General features: G+C 44.9%; 1 protein-coding gene across 3 annotated transcripts in view; it reads left to right on the top strand.

Moving 5' to 3' along the window:
- Positions 1-2,534: 2,534 nt before the first annotated feature.
- The window catches only part of LOC104957383 (small conductance calcium-activated potassium channel protein 2-like), a 69,953-nt gene continuing 49,521 nt past the window's right edge, over positions 2,535-22,966 (top strand). For all 3 annotated transcript variants that reach the window (XM_010785009.1, XM_010785011.1, XM_010785010.1), the window contains exon 1: positions 2,535-3,854. In XM_010785009.1, the coding sequence (XP_010783311.1) occupies positions 2,559-3,854 (1,296 nt within the window). In that variant the 5' untranslated portion in view covers positions 2,535-2,558. The remainder of the gene's footprint in view (positions 3,855-22,966) is intronic.

Here is a 22,966-nt window from a genome sequence, read left to right on the forward strand (position 1 = left end):
AACTCGCCCCACTCCAAAGGTTTTCTCTCCGTTGTCGTAGTTCCGGCTTCTATCGCCGGTCCATACAATTTATGTCCATTGGTTCCGACCGTTCATCGAGAAGAGCCGCAACGCATCATCCGTTTTGAGACGCGTTAGGCCACCTCCTACTCCTTAGCGTGTAGGACGGTGGGACCGCGATAAGTCCAAAGGGTGGACCGGCTCGTGGCACAAAGGAACAACTGGATCCGCTTCTTTTCGTTTTATTGGTTTTTTAATAAATCCTTCGAGCCCCCGGGGGAGGAAGCAGCTCGTTGCCAGCTTGCTAATAAACAGCGAAAACCAGTACTTTTATTCGCCAAACGATCAATCAACTTAATAAACACATGAACCGAAAAAGCGATTTGCTACCCGTAGATTCAATAAATGTTTCGTTTTGGAAGTTTATAATCAGTCTGAGCTTCACGACTTTCGACGAGTTTTTACAGAAACAACCGAACGTCGACTTCGAAATTTTTTAGTCTCGGAAGTCCAGAGTGCCAAGTCATTTTACCGGATCGTCCCTTTGTTCCCGGTTTCTCCGATGTGCATTTCAGCGCGCAGTCTCTGCAGGTTCAGGCCGGTTGAAGATGAGTTTCGTTAGTAGTTATTCGCTGCAGGCCGCGGTTGAGTTTTGGTCGAAAAGAAGTCTGCGTATTAGTCGAAGATTTTGGCTGCTTAGAAAGCTGAGGGTGAAGCTAGGTTTCTTTTTCAGAAACAAGTCCTGTTTCTCGCTTGAGGCCAGGAAAAGGCTATTCTCTGTGACCTTTTGACCTGTGCTGGACTATGGTGATTTGATGAATGAATGCACTTGCCCATTACCTGATCAATTTAGATGCCGCCTATCACAGCACGCTGAGATTTGTTACAAACTGTAAAGCACTTACTCATCACTGTACCCTGTATGCCAAGGCAGGTTCATATATAAAGTCATGCTGGGTAAACTACCACTTACATCTGCTCACTGATATCGACAGAGAGTCATAAGCTATTGCCTAAGATCCCAGGATGTTTTTTATACATGTACCAAGTACGACTGTTTTAGGCACTAAAGCTTTTATGTGCACAGCACCTCTAGCTTGGAATACTCTGCAAAACATTTAGAAAATGAGCATTTTGATTCCCCTGCATCATTTTAAAGCACAGCTGGATGAAATGATATTTGATACTCCTACCTGTCATTGTGAATACGTTTGTAAATTGTACCCCTCTCATTATGTTGTCTGTGTCCTTTTTGTTTTCTGTTGTATTTCTATTACATGTGTAACCAATGTGCGGCATATCTCCCTTGTAAAAGAGATTCTTGATCTCAATGGGATTTTTACCTGGATAAATGAAGGCTACAAACAAGTATCGACAGAAGGAATATAGCCACCGATTACTTGTTCAATTATGGGCATTTTTGTATTGTTTTTTTAATAAAAATAGACTTGAAAAAAACACTAGATGTATCCTTTAATCCAAGTTCTATGTTATAACATTTCTAATTTCAGCTGAGATGAATTCTTGGCCGATGTGTGCTGGACATCTGTCCATCCTCTGGCTACTTGACTCAACGACAGAAGCTATTTTAGTGATGCTCGTCCTAAATCCTTCAGCACCACGGACAGCAGCGTCTGCGCCTCTCTCTCCCTCTCTCTCTCTCTCTCTCTCTCTCTCTCTCTCTCTCTCTCTCTCTCTCTCTCTCTCTCTCCCTGTCTCTCTCTCTCTCTCTGTCTCCATCTAGCCGGCTTCCTCTCCGCTGTGACAGTGAAGCCCTCACCATGTTATTCTGAGAGCATGCAACAGCAGCGGCTCGCACACAGCATGCTGCAGGCTCTGAATGCAGAATATATCTTCATATTTCTGCCTGGTATTCAAAAAACAGTTATATTTCGCTGAATTATAAAAAAGAAAACATACACACTGCAGTGCTCAGGCTGTAAGACATGAGGTAATCATAACAGTTTGATGCGTGTCTGTGGGCCAACAAGTGGAAATGAGTTTCAGTTGGAGACACCAAGAGTGGGTTTATTGTCTCGCATGATTTTTGCAAAACACTTAATGCACATTACACTATAGGGAATCACTTGTGGAGCTAATCATAAAGCAAAGTGTTCAGGGTTTATCTAAGATGAGAAAAATGTTCTAAAGGCCTGTGGATCTGCTTGGGTGACGTAGCAGCAAAAGTAATTTCTTATAATGCAGGGTGGTTATGGCAACATTGACAAAGTCGATCTATTGGTTCCTCAGGATTACAATGATCGACCATGTGAGTGTGATTTAAACACCTTTCTACATGTCAATAATCCCATTCTTGTAATATCCCTACAGCCTTAAGGAGTGATCGATCCGCTGCAACCTGTGCGCATAGCAAGCAATGGACCGATATTCAGGCGAAGGCGGTGTTTTGGCTGTACGGTGACGTTTTAAGGCAGGTCCTGGTCAAACCTACCAATGATACAAGTCTGTTCTATTCTGCTGGGACTGATCGCAATGAACGGGTGTCGGAGCTCTGCACGGCAAAGGAGCAACCACAGCGAGACGCGGCGATCAAGGGGATGCGGCATCGGTACGCGGGAGCTGTCCATCAGCACCAAATCCCCGACGAAAAGCAACAAAGCAGCAAGCCGAGCCCAGACCCACTCGCTCCTGTTTTCAACCTGCCGCCCCCGCCCTCTTCTCACCACCGAGATCGTACTTCGACCACCGCCGTTCATCGCCAGAGCCTCCAGGAGCTCCCCTGTCTGAGCCAGCCCTCCCGGAGACCTGTGCACAGCGGCGACCCTCTACCTCTGACGAGCTACGACACCGCCCAGCGACCTTCACACCGAACCATTGAACCCAGCACCGGGCAGCCGGCGCACCTGCAGCAGGATCCCTGGGCCCCGGCCGGCTCTCAGCAGCAGCAGCCGCCGCCGCCGCAGTCCGAGAAGCAGCCTGTTTCCCCCAGCTGCCACTGCAGTTTTTCCGAGCAGGAGGCGAGCCTTTCTCAAAATCATCACCATCCAGCCGATCCTCTCCCACCGCAGCCCTCCCCACCTTTTCCGCCGCCTAAACTACCACCGCCACCAACGTCGTCATCCTCCTCCTTTTCCCGGGAATCTAAAAGGGGGGATCGTATCCAAAGGAGTGCCAATAATTACCAACAGGCAAGCATCGTGGACCGCTGCAGGGGAGGAGGAGGAGCAGGAGGGCACCGAGACCACAGACAGTTGTTGCAGCAACAGCAGCAGCAGCAGCAGCAGCAGCAGCAGCAGCAGCAACAGCAGCAGCAGCAGCAGCAACAGTATCAACAGCACAGTCATTTAAGACTCCAACAGAGGGACCCCTCCCCTGAAGGAAGCCGTGCAAACTCGCAGAAAGGGCGCTCTTTAAATGTATGTGAGTCAACCGAGGCTAACAAGAGAGCATTCGAGTCTCAGACTCCGGACCTGCAGCAGCAACAGATCCCACAATTACGAGCGCAGCAACAGCTACTGGTGGGGAGCAGCTTGCCTATCAACTACTGCGCCAGCGGCTCAGGAGAGCTATGTAGGACTCAACCGGCTCCACTGCTGCAACAGCAAGAGCAGCAGCGGCAGCAAGGCGCACTGGGGCTCTGTCCCCAGCGTCCGCAGCACTGTGAACAAGACCGCAATAAGTCTGGGAGGATCACCGCGCCAGGCGACCAGGCGCAGCCTCACTCCCGCGACTCCCGCGCCACCCCCCCGGTAACGCAACAGGCGTACGCGGGGAACTCGTCTGCGACTGGCAGCAACAGCAGCAAAGACAGCCCCAACTACGGCTCGAGCTATCACCTGTGGCCCGAGAGCCCGCATAAAGGAGAGGAGCGGATCCGCATCGACCTCCATAAGGTAGGTTTTTTTCACATTCATCTCCATTCATATCGGAGCTTATTATCCTCTTATGACAAAAACAAACTGGCCTTATTAACGTGTTCACTCAATGACCACGCCTGTCATATGATTTTGTTACAGAACATTCGCCAATGTGTACGGTGTGCACGCGCATGTGTATGTATGTACGGGAGGGGGGCTGGGGGGTGGAAGGTAGGCTATTTTAATCGTCATTCAGGGGTAGCTTTTCCAAAACCCACCGATTTTAACTATCGCACATGTAACCTTATACGTGATGCGTATCATACCTAACCTGGTATTTGTTTAATTTGGTCACACAAGCACGCGCTTGCAAACGGCATCGCGAGCGCACAAACACGCGCACACACACCTGTTCCATGTTGCAGTGTTGTTTTGGGTAACCCACTGTAAAATAATGATGCTCCCAAGCAGCTGAATTAGAAACAAAGCGTGTGTTGTTTCCACAGAACCGAGGGGTTTCTGAGCAGGGGAATTTCAGGATTCTGACTTCCAGACACAGCGTTAGCTTTATATCATGTAGTCCTGTATATCTGTCAGTAGCTCCTAGCAAGGCAGTATTTAACATATTCAAAAAAAGCTCTTTAAATAAAGGTGTATGAGATGTATGTAACAGGTCAACACTATAATATGTACAATAAAATAAATAATTAAAGTTAAGGCATCAACCTTAAAAGATTTAGAGCATCAGGCTAAACAAATGATGGCAAGAAAATCAAGAGTAAAAGCATGTCAAATAATAATAAAACAGACGATTATTGGAAGATAATACCTGGTAAAAAAAATGTTCATTCAGTAATAGGTTAGATGAAACTGCAGTAACAAGTGGGAATCTGGGGATCAGTCTGTATGATTGAAGTTTAAAGTATTATGATTCAAATTAAGTAAAAATATATTTCTAGTTATCATGTAGATTATCTGGCAGTACAAAGGTTGCTATCCATTAATCCTCATTGTGACATACAGAAAACTCAAATGAAAAATCATTCTCATCCACATTTTTCAATATGTTGTCGATAAATACATGCGTTGAATGTCCTCTCTGGCTGCTACGTGTTTTGGCCCTTGCAGAGAGCAATACAAAAAAAGTCCAACTGGAAGACATTGAAGTAAATTGTTTTTTATTCTAGCTGCTAAAGAATTAGCTACGTTGTTTTCTACATATGACCAAGTTGTCTTCCCTGAAAAATCTGGTTGACCAAACATGGTTAATAATTGATCAGACCAACCGACATATGGACATTTTAGCAGACTTGATTGTGAAAGATATCGTAGGAGTGGCAGATTCGTCCCCACCGTTGTATAGTTTTGTCCTCCCCCAGCATTTCCTCAAGGTGCAGGTGATGTGGAGTTTTTATATCGCAGGATAGGAAAGGGAAAGCAACGGGTGGCCCTGATGAGGGTGTATCATCTAAATAACAACACCACCCTCCTTCTTAAAATGCTGCTGTTGTTTTCAGGGGCTTAGCTGGCTCCAGTAACAAAAGGTGGTACATTGAACCACCTTGACATGACTGTTCTTACCTCAATTTTGGAGCTTCAGCAGAATGCTGAAATGACTGAAGAGAAAGTAAACTTTTTTTCTTGAAGTTGCAACCAACCTTTTTCCAAGTTAAAATCACAGGGTGTTTACCTGATAGGGAAGCAAAACCCAATAAATGAAATGGTGAATTATGAATAGTGCAACATGTTTTCCTAATATTGGTAAGAAAACAGGAACCAGTTTGTGTTTTAACATCATATAAGAACTATGCATGCCAAAACTTCATTTTGATAATCTGCTCCGTGCACTGCATTGTTGAGGCCATAATTTAAATAATGTTTTGACATCATTATACCAAATACTGGCGAATAAAGCCCATATTGTACTAATTATAGAGTAAAACATCAGGAAAAAGAGTCTTTGGTAAGTGGTATAATAGACCCAGTGAAAACTCATTACTGTTTAAAACAGCTGGGATTTTAACAAGCTGTAGGGCCGTTATGTCTCTTAAATCCATTCTGATTATAATACTGGGAGATTTATTTTGTCTTTTCTAAACTGATCCTGTCTGTGTCTGATAGCCTTGGCCACAAAAAAGTCAAAACATGGTCAGTATGCAGCAGGATAGGATATCATGAGTTATAGCTAATAGATGATAAAAATCAAACTGCTGTTTTAGCAAAAGTCTTTCAATCACCTTTTCTGTTTGCTGCTTTCCAGCACCCTCTGTAAACAAGACATTTATTTATTACACAACTATTACATAATCCAATTTCCACTGCAAATCAGAAAAATCTTAGAAGTACTCCCAGGACAGACTCTTGAGTATCAAACCTTTTTCCCTCGCTCAGATCTGACCATGCCAAGTATTTTGATATGGCCAGACACTCTTATCTATTCACGGATATTCGTGGGATCGTGGTTACATCTTATTGACTCGCCCACAATGAGACAGCCCGTGCCCCCGCCCCCATTTGAAATCCCTTAAACAAAACACTTGTGACCAAACAAGCCCGATAAAGTGTATACGATTACAGTATCCTGCAGCACACCCTGAAACTGGACACCCAGCCCACTGAACCGACGGCAGGTAGTACGATATTGTGTCCTGCCTCAATAACATCGTGCTTTGAAAGGTGCATTGCTGCTTCTTTTGTGATAGGCTGTGTAAGTACTCTAATGCCTTCCACTTACTGCTATGGTGATATCTCCTGCAGTGACAGTGTTGTACATAAACATAGGATGTGGATTTGCTTTCGTTTAACAAGGCGGAATTTAGAGGATAGGCGGATGTCTTCTCTAGCGGATGCTTGTGATTAACCACTTAACAGGTGGTCCGATTTAGTGCCGTTTAGGGCCCAAAATAAAGCGGTTTTCCTGAAAATAATTCAAATGCCTGCAAATATTGAAAGGACAGAAAATCCACTATTAAAAGGAATTGCATGTCTTTCTGTTGTTTGCTTGTATTTTGTATCGTGTGTTTATATTTATGTAGCTTATTCAACAATCAGAATAACGCTAATTTACCAAATAGGATTGCCCTTACAAATAATTCTGCCTTGGCGTTTGTTTTAATCAATAAACATCTTAGAAGGACATAAAACATGCAAGGGAAGAACTAGGTCATATATAAAATAAAGGAAATATGTGCAGTAGGTGGTTTCAGGGGGGGCATTTGTTTGAGCCTGAACATGGGGAATCCTTCCTGGTACGTTTTCCGTGGCTTAATGGACCCATATTGTAGTTCTGCAGCTAACAACTCATATCATTATTAATTTCTGTTGATTATTTGTAACTACTAAAATAAATCTACCTTCAATATATGCTTGTTCATTTCTCTATCGATGGATTCATAATTTTGGTTTGTTCATTGTAAATAATACCTGTTAATTTTCCAAAGCCAAATGAGATTTTCCTCAAATAGCTATTTTTATTTCTTCAACAATTAGAGAGCCAAAGATAATGGACAAATTGTACATGTACGACAAGTAAAAACAACAAATTCTCACAAACTGTGCATCTGTGCTGCATGGTCACCATTTACTTATTGTCGTGCAAGTCCCATCTATCGTTGCATATCAAGTGAAGAAAATCAGATCATGGGTCAAAAGAAGAAAAAACATTCATAGCCGTCTCTCTCCTCTCCTGTCACAACACCCATGTTTGGTGTGTGTGTGTGTGTGTCAACCTTTCTGAAGAACATAAGGTTGTATGTGTCACTGCAGAATGGCTGCTCAAAAGAGGAGGAAAGCTTTTACTGTAAAGATTTTTGTGTGGATCCTGCTAAACGTCAGTCCAACATGTGTATAATCGGACTATATGATCTGGGAAAGGTCAGCAGAGGGTGCATCAAAGTGGCACTTTCAGCCAACTTAGTGTCACTTTGACGCTGTCTGGAGGATTTACTGGGGTCATGTTTACTGGTGGTTGTAGAGCTTTGGAAAGTGGAAAGGGAATGGTTTGGCAAGTATTCTCTGTAAAGAAGGAAAACATGTTCTGTTTTTTCTCCATTAAAGTGTCAGTGTTTCCAGTTTTTGCTTCTCACTGTTCAGATTTTCCAATAACTAAGACCATTTATTTCAAGTAAATACCAGAACACTTATGTGTTTTTCCCTCTTGTCTAAATTAAGGAAAACGCTGAGGTAATTGTGCTGCCAGCCCTCTTTAAAAAAGCAGTTAATCTTATCAGCTGTGTGTTTATGTTGGCTTCGCAATTACGCTGATGTAAAGCTGAATGCTCGGGCCTCTGAACAATTGATGTCGACAGATCTGCTTTCAGCCTTGTGATTTACCAGCGAGCTTATGCCAGGAGAAACATTATGTTGATTTAAACTTTCTATCGGTCATTTCTCCGCTGTTGTTACAGGGCCCTGAGTTTGTTTTTCTCATTAGTGTTCCATGTTTCCACTGCTTGTCTGTGTTTGAGTCTGAGAGGGCAGCCAACACCTTGAAAGTAAACACACCTCACTGAACAATTAAATGTCAAACAAGGGGCAGATCCTAGATCACATCCTCTGTATATGACGAAGGAGCGGCACTGCTGTAGATCCCTGATAACGCTCAGCATTGTGCGAGGAGAGGTAGGTGTGAGCCGTAGGAGCCTCTTACTTTCGGCTGCAGCTGGCAACACACAGGCTGTAAGTATGAACATGAAGCTCTTTTAATAATTGATCGCTGTTTTCCCTATTTTTTTTGTCCGCTGCGTTTAAGTGCTACGCTGCGCTCCTGCTCTGAAATAGATTTGTGTTACCATGTGTGTTGCTATGGAGAGATCAGCCTGGTATTGTTGTAGCGGTCTCTCTCGCAGGGGTATTGAGTTTGGTCAAGGAATCATGTGCAGAACAAGATTCATCTTTTCGGATTCACGTTTCATTACACACTTGCTTTTAAGAACGCGCAAATAGACACATATGTCCACGTCACACACACACACACACACACACACACACACACACACACACACACACACACACACACACACACACACACACACACACACACACAATCAGTTTCTCTCTCTCTCCTATACTCTCACGAACACACACATACTTACACATCTCTCTGCTTCGCTGTGGTTGGTTTTCTCTTTCTCTGTAATTACAGGCTTCTTATCTACTTCCTATGTTACTTGCTGCAGCCAGTGGCCTCCTCCATGTTTCCTCCTCTACCATTTTAGTGTCACAAATCTTCCGCTGCTTCTCCCTAAAGGAGCCAACAAGGCAGAGACGCCCAATATGCTTTGACATGGCCGAGTTTGACAGCTTTGTGGTACAAATCCAAGTGGCACTAAATCGTAATGGCAGCTTTTGCTAGAAAGAAGCTGTTCAAATGAAATATTACAGCGTTGTTAGGGTTGTGAGGGGGGAGGCAGGCGCAAAGAAATTGTGGGCACAGCTGTTCAAAGCCCGTTGGTGAATGAGTGTTTGTGTGTGTCCAGAAGTAGTAAAGTTTGATTTAATTATTCATGTGGAAGCAGTAACATTGCTTCCCAAACCAGCAAATGAAACTCCATCTTGCCAAGGAACTCACACAGGTCACAGCGACCAATTACTTAATGAAAATGATCAGGTTTCCAATGCAGCCCTGGGCAGAGCACGCTCCAAATTCCCGCAGTACTTCACGCAGCTATAAAAACAGAGACGTAACTCAGCTTTCTTCCAGTGGTTATAGGCAAAGTGTGCCACCGCTGCAGTCTTGAGGCTCATCAAAACTCCAAATGGCTGAAACAGCTTTAAGGAAAGGATAATTACTTATTAAGAATGGCTAATGTATGATGTAAAAGTTGGCTCCCTCTTCTGTCTATTTGGCTCAACCTCAACTTCTCTCTCTTGCACTAAAATGGTCTGTTTTCTGTTGTTTTAGCTCAAATGTTCAATTACTTATGCAATGGAGCGTGACAGAAACAAAGACATCAAAGTTTAACCTACTACAATAAACTAATGTCTAGGTGCAAATTATTGTAATCATTATGTTTTATCCATACTGGCTGTAAAGGGACCAGCACTGTAAGACATGGGGGACGATGTCTATAGAAAGAAATGCTGACTAATCATGAACCTTAGAAGATTTTCAAATTGGTGTTGAATATAGATATCGTTTTGAAAGCTCCCACATTAGAAGTTGCACAGTCCAAGCTATGGAGCAAACCCCCCTCAGTTCAGATCGGATCAGCTGAGTCTGCAATTCTGTGTTTTAAGGATGGTCAAAAGGTTCACTTACTGACAGAGAGATAGAAAACCACCATAATAATAATAATAATAATACATTTTATTTGTATTGCACTTTACATTTGAAACAAACCTCAAAGTGCTACAGTACATAATAAAAAAAAGATAAAGAAAACCATTTGCAAGAGTCAAAATGTATAAACAGGTTAAAAAACAAGTTTAAAAACACGTTTTAAAAAGGAGAGGCAGGGTTATTAAAACCGGCTTAAAAAGCTAACCAAATGCTTTGTTAAAATGGTAGGTTTTTAGTGCTCTCTTAAAAGTGTTCACAGGTTGAGGAGCTCTGAGATGGTCTGGGAGTGAGTTCCACAGCCGGGGGGCAGCTGCACAGAAAGCTCGATCTCCCATAGTGCGGAGGTTGGTGTGCCGTTCCTTCAGCTTGTTAGTATTTCCCGAGCGGAGGCTGCGGGTGGCGGTTTGTGGTTCAATCAATTCCTTGAGGTAGGGGGGGGCATTTCCGTGGATACACTGGTGTGTTAACAGGGTGATTTTGAATTCTGTCCGGGAGGTGATGGGAAGCCAGTGCAGTGATTTGAGAATGGGGGTGATGTGCTCGTATTTGCGCACTCTCGTCAGGATCCTAGCAGCGCTGTTCTGTACGTATTGGAGCTTTTGAAGGCTCTTGCTAGGGATCCCGACGAGAAGTGCATTACAGTAGTCCAACCTGGAGGAGACAAAGGCGTGGACCAACTTTTCGGCGTCAGGAAGAGTGAGGGTGGGGCGGAGTTTAGCTATATTTCTAAGGTGGAAGAAGGATGTTTTGCAGAGGTGTTTGATGTGGGTCTCATAGTTGAGGCAGGGGTCCATTTTGACGCCCAGGTTGGTGACAACTGATGAGAGGGGAAGGTCCTGGTCGGAGAAGGTGATGCTTGTTATGGGGGATGATTTAACTTGGTGTGGGGTGCCAATGAGAATGGCCTCGGTTTTGGAGCTGTTGAGTTGTAGAAAGTTTTGTTTCATCCACGCCTTTATCTCCTCCAGGCAGATGGTGATTGTGGATGAAGGTGATGGTGACGGGGATGACAGTGGGACTGCAGAGCGGGGGGGACAGGGGGGCTCCATTTTTATGTAGAGCTGTGTGTCATCAGCATAGCAATGGAATGATAGTCCATGCCTGCCTGCTGATGACACGGCCGAGGGGAAGCATATACAGGGTGAATAGGGTGGGGCCAAGCACGGATCCTTGGGGTACACCACAAGTGACGGGTTGGGTGGGGGAATGAGCACCTCCCATGGAGACACACTCAGTCCTTCCGGTCAGGTAGGACCGGAACCAGTCCAGGGACGTGTCACAGAGTCCGATGGTGGAGTGGAGACGATTGAGGAGGATGGTGTGATCAACAGTGTCAAAAGCTGCAGTGGGGTCCAGGAGGATGAGGAGGGAGGGGGAGCCATTGTCAGAAGCAGTGAGGATGTCGTTGGTGACCCTGACCAGTGCTGTTTCAGTACTGTGAGCGGAGCGGAAACCAGACTGGAATTTTTCGGAGATGTTGTTGTTGTTGAGGTGGTGTTGCAGTTGGGTGGCGACTATGTTTTCCAACACTTTGGAGAGGAATGGTAGGTTAGAGATGGGCCTGTAATTTGCGAGAACGTCCGGGTCTAAGGTAGGTTTTTTGAGGAGGGGAGTGATAATGGCCGTTTTTAGAGCTGATGGAACGTGACCGGACTGTAGAGAATGGTTTATTGCTTTGGTGATCATGAATTTCAAAATGCACATATGTTGAATTGACAATTCAAAGAACGAACAACATTTTTGGCATGCGACAATTGCAAGAACGTACACATTTTTGAATTCATCAATTCCGTTGCCCCCAAACGTGGACGCTTAAGACATTTCAGTTGATCGGGCCCGATTCTCACACACAATTTACGGGCGTAAGACGCGGTGAAGATACTGCATCATAAGAACTTTTATCAACGAGACGTCCGTACACAGAGCGCTCCACTCTTTGCTCCGGCAAAAGTTAGAGCTGGCCATCGAGCGACGGCGCTTTCAATGGCAAGGCAGGTAGGTAAGGACAGGGTCGCGGACGACGCTCCTAGTAGGCACCCGAGGAGTCGCTCGCCAATGTGACACGCCTTCGTAAATAAGGTGTCGGTATGTTGTTCCCGACTAGGCGAGTCGCGCTTCGATGGAGGTCAGGGTAAGGACAGGAATTCCGCGAACCTAGTGCAACCGAGACGCATGACACGCTCTAAATGGCGCTGATGAGAGGTGTCGGTTCGGCCGACGGTCGTCGTCGGGGGTCGCGCGCAATCGGATCGTTTGCCGAATTTGCCAAGTCTGAAGTAGCACAGGCCGGTACTACGTCGTTACTAAGGTAGAGCGCGGACGACTTGATTTATTTTGTGTGGTAGGGTCGGACACAAATAAGTAGTTTTTTGAACCTGAAGGAAGCGCTGAAGAATTGTAGGAGTCTTCGTGGGCGGCCAGCCAAACAAATGGACGACGGCCGGTGGTATAAGGAAGGAAGGTGTGTCGACAAAGCCGTGGCAGCCGATGACACTGCACAGTAGTCTCGAGACTGCGAGGAGGACCATACATTGTGACCTTTGTGGCGCTACTCACGACGTCTGGTCCGCAGACAGAATACCAAACACTCACCAAAGTACCATATACAACCTTACCTAGATGGTACCTTTGCTCCCACCTAGAGGCACATGAATGCTGGACTCAAGTAATAAAGAAAGTCAATTTGACCTTGAAAGTGGGTGTTAGGAGTGGTCGAATTTAGTAGTGAGTATTATACATTTGTATGACCTGGACCAATCTAGACTCGGAGTCTACTGACTCCAACTGAGTGACTTATTTTCGGACAGGAGGGCCGATATCGATAAAAACAATTAGCGTCGTGACCCGCAAAACACCACACACCACCAACCGAAAAAAAGGTTTTTACTCGACTCGATTGTGGGGGAGGGGGTGTAGAGTAAACTCACGGAACGTCAGTTTACATTGGTGGAAAGTAGAAATAGAGTTTATGATAAATAGAACTAACAAAGGTGGGTTGTTACTTTGGTTTAAGTAAAAGTAGAGCCTTTAATGTGCCCTGAGGAGTTAGTGAGACGTGATGTAGGGGGTTGAAAGGATTAAGACCAACATGCACTTGTAAGGTGCCATCTGTGGGGAGGAGGTAAAACCGTAGACTCAAAATGTGAATGACCTGAACGGAAAATTTGAGAGAGAAGTGTTAGTAGAAAGTAACAGGAGGTATGTGATTTACCCCGTGTGATAATCTAGTATCAATAGTGACTGAAGTCGGGGCCAAAATCATTGTATGATCAAAATGGCTTTACCCGCACAAGGCTTGGGTGTTGTTCCAGGTAAACGGTACCATTGACGGGTAAAAGGGTGGGAGGAGTGTGGGGTTTGGGTTCGCAACTTTAAGGTGAAGTCTTTGGAAGTTTGTCCGTAGTTGAGACCCTTGTAGGAACTGGACCCTGGAGTAGTAGAGGTCTGAGTACGTGGGTAAGTAGTCCGGTTTACTAGGCCCTCCTGATTAATGTTTGGTTAGTCGAGACCGCTATCCGGAGGAACTGTAAGTGGCGGGGTCTAATGTCAGTTCTTGGTCAGTGGTAAGAGTTGCGAGTCGGAGTAACCAAGTGGTCGCTCGACGCCTTTTAATTTCCGACGACCCGCAACAGGACCATTGCCGCGAGTTCTGGGAGTCCCGAGATGCCCAAGTATTTACCGGATAGTCACCCTTGGTTTTTCGCGAGATGTGATTCAGGAAGTGTCTCTGGAGTCAGTTGAAGATGAGTTTGTAGTAGTTTAATTGTCAGACCGACGTGATGAGTTTTGGCCAGAAAAGGAGTTGGTATAGTGTAAGGATTGTTGGAGTTGGGGGGAGTTTGTCTCGGTTGTGACGTCTTTGTCAACGTTGTTGAAGTACCAGAAGAAGAGTTTTGGTTTCAACTGTGATAGGCCAAGGAGAGAGGAGAGGCCGCGGGGGTGTGCAGGTAGACGAGGTTGACGTAGGGTGTCGTCAGACCCGGAGGGTGGAGAGACGAACAGAAAAAAGGTGGTGCGTCGTTTCTCCAACTCCTGTGGTAGGCGGCCTACTTCGGAAGGTGTACGTGGATCCTGGGAAAGGGGTGTGGGACCAAGTTTATGTGTAGGTTCGGTNCGAAATCTCGTCTTTGTTTACATTGGCAAGCCTCGCTAACAATCAGAGCTAACCTGTATGTGTTTAAAAAGCAGGAAATAAAAAAAGGAACTCACCTTGTGATAAACCTGCAAGAGAAAAAGCATTTGAGCTCCATACTGTTTCAGAAATAATCTTTGATGTGGTTTAGAACAGGATGACGTTTTATCACAGCAGAATTTAACTTTATCTCCGGTAGAATTCTGATCAGGCATTAGCTCCGCCTCCTCTTTTTTTAAAGCTAAGGACCCAAAATCCGCGTTTCTCTAACAGGGCTGCAAAATAGGGGTATGAGCAGTATGAGGCATGGCTCTAATGGGTGATTTGTATAGGTAATTTTCCAATATAGCATAATAGGTCCACTTTAAACTGAAGCTTGACTTTAAAGCAACCCAACGGAAGTTTCATGTAAGTTTAGTTCTTTCACTCGTAGCTCGGGCTGTGGGGGTGCTATAGACGGGAGCATGTTGGACCTTCCTAGCGGGAGATATGGCCGCATTTTACAATAAACTTCCGTTGGGTCGCTTAAAAACAAATATCGCAAATCGAATCGCAATATTTGTCAGAAAAATCGCAATTCGATTTTTTCCCAAAATCGTGCAGCCCTAGGCTGCAGTAAAACATCTGTTCCATGGGACATATTTCTGCCACATGTGCATGTATGTTTTGTGCCCGTGGTTGTTTGTAAAAGAGCAAATAAGTTAAAGGATAGCTTTTAGTATATCAGTATCATGTGGATGCCACATTCTTCAGATGGTAAAGGTCACATTTACTCTATTGCAGCTTCAATTCATGTGGAAGAGCTTCTCCTTCAGGAATCCTCTGCTGTATCTATGCTGTTAGACTCACACCGGGGCTCCATGCTTAATTATGCATCTGCAGTCGTGTTGACAAAGCGGGTGAACGCACCACACTGTACAAAGAAAAAGGTGTGAACATGTGTTTGCAGTCCGTTAGAAAAACATAGATTTTTGCAACAATATTTGAATGGTTATTTTATTGTTGGTTTGTCAGTGTTAACTGATGCTGAGAAATGTATCACCTCCCTGCCTCACTCTCCCTCTGTTTTCCTCCGGTTAGTTAGCTGTTTCTATGGTGTTGGCCTTCCTGCGTGCTGAAGTTCCTGTACAGCTGCTCGAGCCTCCATTATCGGCCTCCCTTCGACTGTTAACCCCTTAATGGGCCATCGGTCTGCACACCTCCTGTTTTTGTCACTGCCATTTTCTCTTTAACCCTTTCACCAACAAAACTGGCTTCCATCTATTGCCTTCTCTTTCTTTGAGAGTCCATTCTCGTTCCCCAGCCACCTCTTCTTCTTCTCTTTCTCTGTCAGACTGCAGAAGAAAAAAAAAGCCTTTTTAAAATAGAATCAATTTACTAAAGGGCCCAACGGGCATTCGAAAAACTGCTGCACTTAATTTTATAACCAAAAAAAAATCACAGCTGGAGGCTGTTAACACATTCCCGGGGAACTTTTATCATGTGAGACGTTAGAGAATAGCATGTGAGAAAGATAGCTTTGTCTGTAGTACCGTGTGGGGTCTGGTTATGATGTTCCTCTTTATAAAAACACAATTATCTGTGCTGCAGCATAATATAGTAAATAAATCTGTGTGTATGTGGTCTACATTTGCATCTGAGGGTGAATACAAATGTGCCGCTTTACCAACCGGCCTGTGTCTCGGTTCAGCGGAGAAAAGGGTGGTTCGGAGCCAGATAAGGATATTCAATTAGCCGCTTCTATGGAAGACTGCTGCACCAGTCAGAGCACGCTGCAGCCGGGTGACATACGGTAAGGGTTCTCTGTTGGTGTGGGGAAGCAATGAAACCTGATATCTTCTAATTTCATCTCGTCACTGTTTCAGTAATCTTCCCATTGGAATGTCAAACATATACCGTCTGCTTCGTGAGATATCGGTTTCTTCCCGTTTTCTCAACGGGAAAGCCTCATCTTTGAAATAAAAATGGGAGATAACTCGAATACGGGGAATAAAACCGAATGGTTTTTCAGATTAACACAGTTTGAGATTTCTTTCATTGGCGTTTATTGTCACTGAATGCTGCACATTTGCAAGGAAAAACCTATTTATGTTATTCAATCGTATTTAACATTTATATATTCTCTCTGAGGATTCAATTTGACCCTGAAAGGCAAAACAAAAGAGTAAGAGAATTCTCCATCACTCTCATTTCCTCTCGCTCTCATGTCCTCTCGCTTCTCCTGTTGGCTTGTGTCCTCCTCACGTCATAAATCTCAAACAGGACGTTTCCAGGCAACTCTCCAGTCAATCTTTACCGAGTTTGTTGCGCTATCGATCTCTCCTGTGCTATAGGTTGGCCTGGCTTCTCTCTCCTCTATTGATGTTTTCACCTCGGGGAAAGAAAGAAAGTGCCTCGGCCAGAATTTACAGAGGGCTCGTTTTCCAATGACTTACAATCACCTCACAATGGAAACACAACTTGTCAGGCTGTGGCATTGATACATTGATACTGTTATTGGATCCCACAATGGTGAGTGCCGTTTGATGAGAGGTTAAAATCGTGGGATAGTGGAGTTGGTTATGGGGGGCACTTAAGGGTGATAATCCCTGTGAGGAATATATGGCCCTGTGGTCCTGTTGGGATGTCAAATAGCCGTCAAGGGACCAGTCACCTAATGAAGATGGTTTAGTCCTCTGTGTCCACTGAGCTATATTTCTTGTGTGTGTGTGTGTGTGTGTGTGTGTGTGTGTGTGTGTGTGTGTGTGTGTGTGTGTGTGTGTGTGTGTGTGTGTGTGTGTGTGTGTGTGTGTGTGTGTGGTTCCTAACCGCCTACATTATTGGTCGTTTCGATAAGTGGGGAGAAGTAGTGGTATGCGAGGCCATTTAGGGCGTAAATCATAGTTCTTCTCCCACAAAATCATAATGTTACATAATGCTTGACTTTCCTTAACACCACTTTTCCCTTTTTCACTTGCAATCACTATGTTCTGTAATACACAACTACACTCACACTCATGTTATAGACCTATACCATAATAGTATGAGAGAATAACTGCATAATGTGAATGACAATGGACGGCTTCAGTGACATTTATGTCTTTTACAGTCATCATTATTTCTCTCTCAATCAATGGTGTTCTGTTTAATAGCTTATCCTTCTCACACACAGTCATCATAATAGCCCATCCATACACTACTACGTTCCATCCTCTGTCCATCTCATTAAACTGTTGCTACCTTTGTTAAAATGTGTAAAATGAACAAGCCGTGCTGAATGGAGATGAATTCATTTTGAATTTGACACTGTTTATGGAAAAGGTTTGAATGTAAGGCAGCCTCATAAAGATGCAACTATGTTACATTAGGTGCAATACATCAACCAATCTGAATCCGCCCATTAGTAACCCTTAAAATAACACTGAACTGCCATTTCTTGTGACTTAAGGACACAAGTATTAGCTCTTGTAATTCTAACTATACATTTTGAAATGGTGGAAGCTCTAATATGTTTAATATATGTTTGGGGCGCATTGCGGTCTGTTTGCGTTTTGATATTTCTTTAAGTCTTTGGAATAAAGCAGATTCTAATTTCTTGATTTTTAATGTGTACAAAACAAAAACAAATTTCATAAGCTTTTCACCCTATGCCGCCTTAAAAATAATTATTCCCTACTTCCTCTTTTGCTAGCAGGTTGACAGTCTGCTCTAATTATGAAATATGTACTGATCTATGAATAAAATAATAAAGTTGAGTTGACATAAAGAATTATATTAATTTCAATATTTTTTTTAAACGAGCCTGCTATTCCTTGTTTTTGCAACTTCTGATGTAATTCAGTAAACAAATTACCAAATGTACACAGATCAATTACATTTCGACCAAATTATATACACTAGATCATTCTTGTAATTCTTGTCTTATAACCAACCATTAAGGATGCAATGACATATGTGAGAGAGAAAGATGAATTTTGCACTAAAATTGAATGTTAAAAACACATTTCAGTGGTTGAAAGGGATGTATGGCCCCTTCTTACTCCGTTTTATGTGAGCATTTTTCAAGGACTGGGCCTGCGTCTTTTTGAGGGGGTTATCTGCACAAACTCGGCATCAAGCAATCATGCGTAATGGGAGCAATATAGGGCAATACTGTTGATTAGCTCAAATAAAGAGGACGCTTTGGAGAGCTGATTAGGGAAACATTCCATTTCCATGGACAATGTCAAACCTTTATAGGAGCATTTACACATCAACACTGAGAACATGTGATGTGAGACTTTATATAGTGCTGTCACCCATCTATCTAAAAGTAAAGTGCATATACTCACCAGCCTTTGGTTCTTTAGATTTAAAAGAGTTGCCATTCTAAATAAGAGCTATAAAATCAAGCATAATACAACATATAAAATCAGCATAGTAAAGAAAATATTTCAGTAATCCAAAGGTAACTCATAATGCTGGGAATCCACTAAACAGACTGCAAACAGTTTTTGATGAAACCAATTATAATACATTTAGATAAATTACAACATGAGTTGTTTTCCTAGTACTTGATTTTTTTGCATAACATCTTGACACTGATCATGTTCACACACCTGAGTTGTGTCTGAAATGCTCTCTCATGCAACAGGCTGCCGTCTCTTCAGCTGTTTTGTCATTTATGAGCGGTTTTTACCACTTATGAGTGCAAACGCACTTCCTGGGCATAGGGTGGCCCAGCTGGCCATTTTCTAGGTCAAACGTGTCACGGTTTGTGAAACAAGCAGGACCCAAATGCAGATATAAACTGAAACTTCCTTTATTTCAAGGCTATGATATATATAGACAATGACAAAACAGAACACTCACCGCAGAACTAGTCAGGGAACAAGACGAACCGACCAATGTCTTGGTCGGTTCGTCTTGTTCCCTGACTAGTTCTGCGGTGAGTGTTCTGTTTTGTCATTGTCTATATATATCATAGCCTTGAAATAAAGGAAGTTTCAGTTNCCCCTGTGTTTTCTCCTCCCTCCTCACCTGTGTCTTGTTGTGTGATTTAAGTCTTGTGTGTGTTTAAGTTTTCTGTCTGTCTTGGTCGGTTCGTCTTGTTCCTTGACTAGTTCTGCGGTGAGTGTTCTGTTTGTCATTGTACATATATATCATAGCCTTGAAATAAAGGAAGTTTCAGTTTAAATCTGCATTTGGGTCCTGCTTGTTTCACAAACCGTGACAGTACGAACCGACCTGAAATATGGGCCCAGCAGATCCTTTCGAGCAGGAGATATTGGAGTTAACCGTTGCTTTGGCTGTCTGCTCTAGTCGATGGTTGGGAGCGTCCAGGGGTCAGCAGCGAGAGGCTGTTCGGGCTGAGGCACACCAGAGGGCAATGGAGAAACCAGGTTTAGTTAAATTCTTAAATATAGAGATGTTGCTTTTGGACTTCCTCTCAGTGTGTGATTCCCGGCCTGCTAGCCCCAGGCATGCTAGCTCCATGTCTCCCAATTCCCAACCTGGCACCATACGCCTTGGTGGGTTCCGTCTGAAGTCAACCTGTGCTTCCGCCCCAGTTCCTGCTCCTGTCCAGGAGTCATATTCTGGAACTCGTCTGGCTTATGGAGGTCCACGGAGTATTCAGGCGGCTGCTAAGAGGAGGAGTCGCAAGGCCAAGCTAGCAGCTCAAGCCCCTAGAGCCATGGTTCCAGCCCCAGAACAGGCCCCAGCAGCCATGGCTCCATGCTCCAGTACCGGCCCACGCAGCTTTGCTTCAATACTCCATTACCTGGCTTACACAGCCAGGGTCCAGGCTTCCGCTCCACGCCCAGCAGCCATGTTTCCGGCTTCAGAACCGGACCTTACATTAGTCTGGTAATTCTGTGTGGGTCGCCTTTGAGTTACTGTCCCTCCCTTTTGTGTCCGCTTTCCCTGGTCTGTTATTGGGTTCCTTTTTGCACTGTAACCTTTTTGTCGTTTTTGTGGGTTTGCGGCATGTTTTGCATATTTGCCTGTATTGTACATCTTAGCACTGTATTGGGGGGGAGTTCCCCTGCCTTAAGGTCTGCAGGTTTTTTGGATTTTAGGTCGTCCCCCACTCCGAACCTCCCCCAGACCTCCTGCCCAGAAGCCCCGCCTGCCGGGCCCCGTCCGTCTCAAGTTTTCTCCTTAAGCCACGCCTGCCGGGCCCCCGGTTCCGTCTCAGGTTTTTCCCTTTAGAGCCCCGCCCTTGCCGGGCCCCCCGGTTCGTCCGTCTCAGGCTCCTCCCCCACTTCTGGTCTGGCGAGGCCCTCCGGCCAGTCCTCGTGCGACAGCGGTGCTAAGGGGGTACCTTCCTTCCCTGTGTCCTGCCGTCCTGGGGGGCCGGTCCTCTCCGTCAGCCGCCTAAGAGGGTTGCGCTGTCCTGTACTCAACCGTCCTGGGGGTCGCCTTTCTCATCAAGCCGCCCTGGAGGTTGCACCGTTCTGTACCTCAAGACCGTCCTGGGCCAGTCTTCCCGTCAGACGCGCCTGGAGGTTGCCGAGTTCCTGTACCCCGACCCGTCCTGGGGGCCGTCTTCTCTCAATCAGACGCCTTGGAGGTTGCCGTGTCCTGTGCCCGGGCCGTCCTGGGGCCGTCTTCTCGTCAGACGCCCTGGAGGTTGCCGAGGCTCTGTACCCCAACCGTCCTGGGGCCGCCTTCTCTCATCAGACGCCCCAGGAAGGTTGCCGTTGCCTGTACCCCCAACCGTCCTGGGGGCCGTCTTCTCGTCAGACGCCCTGAGGGTTGCCGTTGCCTGTACCCCAACCGTCCTGGGGGCCGTCTTCTCGTCAGACGCCCTGGAGGTTGCCGAGTCCTGGACCCCAACCCGTCCTGGAGGCCGCCTTTCGCATATCAGACGCCCCTGGAGGTTGCACTGTTCTGTACCTCAACGCGCAGCCTGCCTGTCGGTTGCCTCCTGCTGCCCCGACCTAGCCGCGGCCATACTGACTGTCCTTGTGCCCCTCGACCCGCAGCCTGCCTGTCGGTAGTCCTCTGCTCAACGACCTCAGCCGCGCAATGCGGCCGTCCTGAGCTCCTCGACCCCAGCCGGCTACTCAGTCGTCCACTGCTCCTCGGCCTCAAGCCCCTGGTACCCAAATGACCTCGGCCGGTGACTTCGGCCCCTTGTACCGACATTTCCAGGCCAAAGACCTGGGCCTTTGTACCGACATTCCAGGCCAAGACCTCGGCCTATGTACCGACACCACCCGGCCGTGACCTGGGCCTTTGTACCGACATTCCAGGCCAAGACCTCGGCCGTGTACCGACATTCCAGGCCAAGACCTCGTCCNCAGCTCGCTGCACCCGCACTGTTAGGGGGACCCAAGTTCCCATCAGCAAAAACACGTGGGTTTGCTATCCTGGCTCCAAAATGGTGGAATGAGCTCCCCATTGAAATCAGGACAGCAGATAGCTTGCACATCTTCCGGCGCAGACTGACTCCACTTCGAGCGATAGAATTACTAACAAAGAACTGCTAACAGAGCACTTATATACTAATAAAGGACTGGCTTATCTAAAGCCAGTTGAGTAGGACTTGAAATGTTTTAGCTCTATGAAACCTGATGTACTTATATGATTCTGTTTTCTTCAAGTTTGTACTTTGTTGGTCAAACGCACTTATTGTAAGTCGCTTTGGATAAAAGCGTCAGCTAAATGCAATGTAATGTAATGTATTTACAGACATGAAGGGTTTAATCGAGTGCGGTTGCACAATGGGATATGTAGGATTCTGTTTATAGATATTGACAAATGCCAGGGACTTAAAGTCAGGATACCTATACTGCTTTTACTTGGACCATTCTTGTATTTCTTGCCAGTCCTCCAACAAGCACAATAAAATCATACAGTAGTAGTATGTACAGTGTTTCCCATACATTGATTAATTTGTGGCGGGCCGCCACAATTAAATATCGTCCGCTAAAAATAGATCTCATAAAAAAAACATTTGAAACATTTTCTCAGCCAAGTACCCCTGACCGACCCCGAACATTTTTGATAGAAAAAGCCTATCTAAATAATTACAATATAGTGATGTTCCATCAGTGTGTGATTTATTAACTCATTCATGCACATATTACAACAAACTAAGGATATTTTGATCTTTATGCGTGAGAATTATTTTTTCAACAGATTTTTAAGTAATATATGTTTAACAAACCAATTCACAAAATGATATATTATGCAAAAACTGTAAAATACAATACACATATTATAGTAAAATCCACTGTGGTCCCTAATGTGCAACTATACCAATCTGAAACCCCATGCATGCATATACAATAAAACACCATTAAATTAGCAGTCTCTAATGTAGTGACCACAATGCATGAAAGGGTTCAAAAACAACAATGTTGTAACTGAAAAAAGCCCCCACAAATCTGTGGGAAACACTGATGTAGTAGTACAGCATCAGAAAACACTAGCCATGTAGGATTTGAGTAGTTAGAGGTCTAGACATCACTTCCTTGTTAACCGCTGTTCCTCTATCCGGTTCTATAACCAGATACATTCTCTTAAAGGGTTTTCCTTTTATAAGTCCGTCCGGGAAAAGTTAATGTGATGGTGTAATGCTTCAGAACATGTAGGATCCGTCTGAAACACACACTGACGCTCTCTCCGATATGTGTGTTATAGTCATTACACCTGGGGCCACAGCTTTAATATCGTTCCTTGAATAGACATTCAGCTCTGCTGCCGTTTGGCTGAAGACACTTTCACAGTGCCGGCAGAAGCTCACTCACTCTATGTAATTATTTCTAT

Source organism: Notothenia coriiceps, unplaced genomic scaffold (genome assembly GCF_000735185.1).
Source record: "Notothenia coriiceps isolate Sejong01 unplaced genomic scaffold, NC01 NC01_scaffold00026887, whole genome shotgun sequence".
Lineage (NCBI taxonomy): Eukaryota > Metazoa > Chordata > Actinopteri > Perciformes > Nototheniidae > Notothenia > Notothenia coriiceps.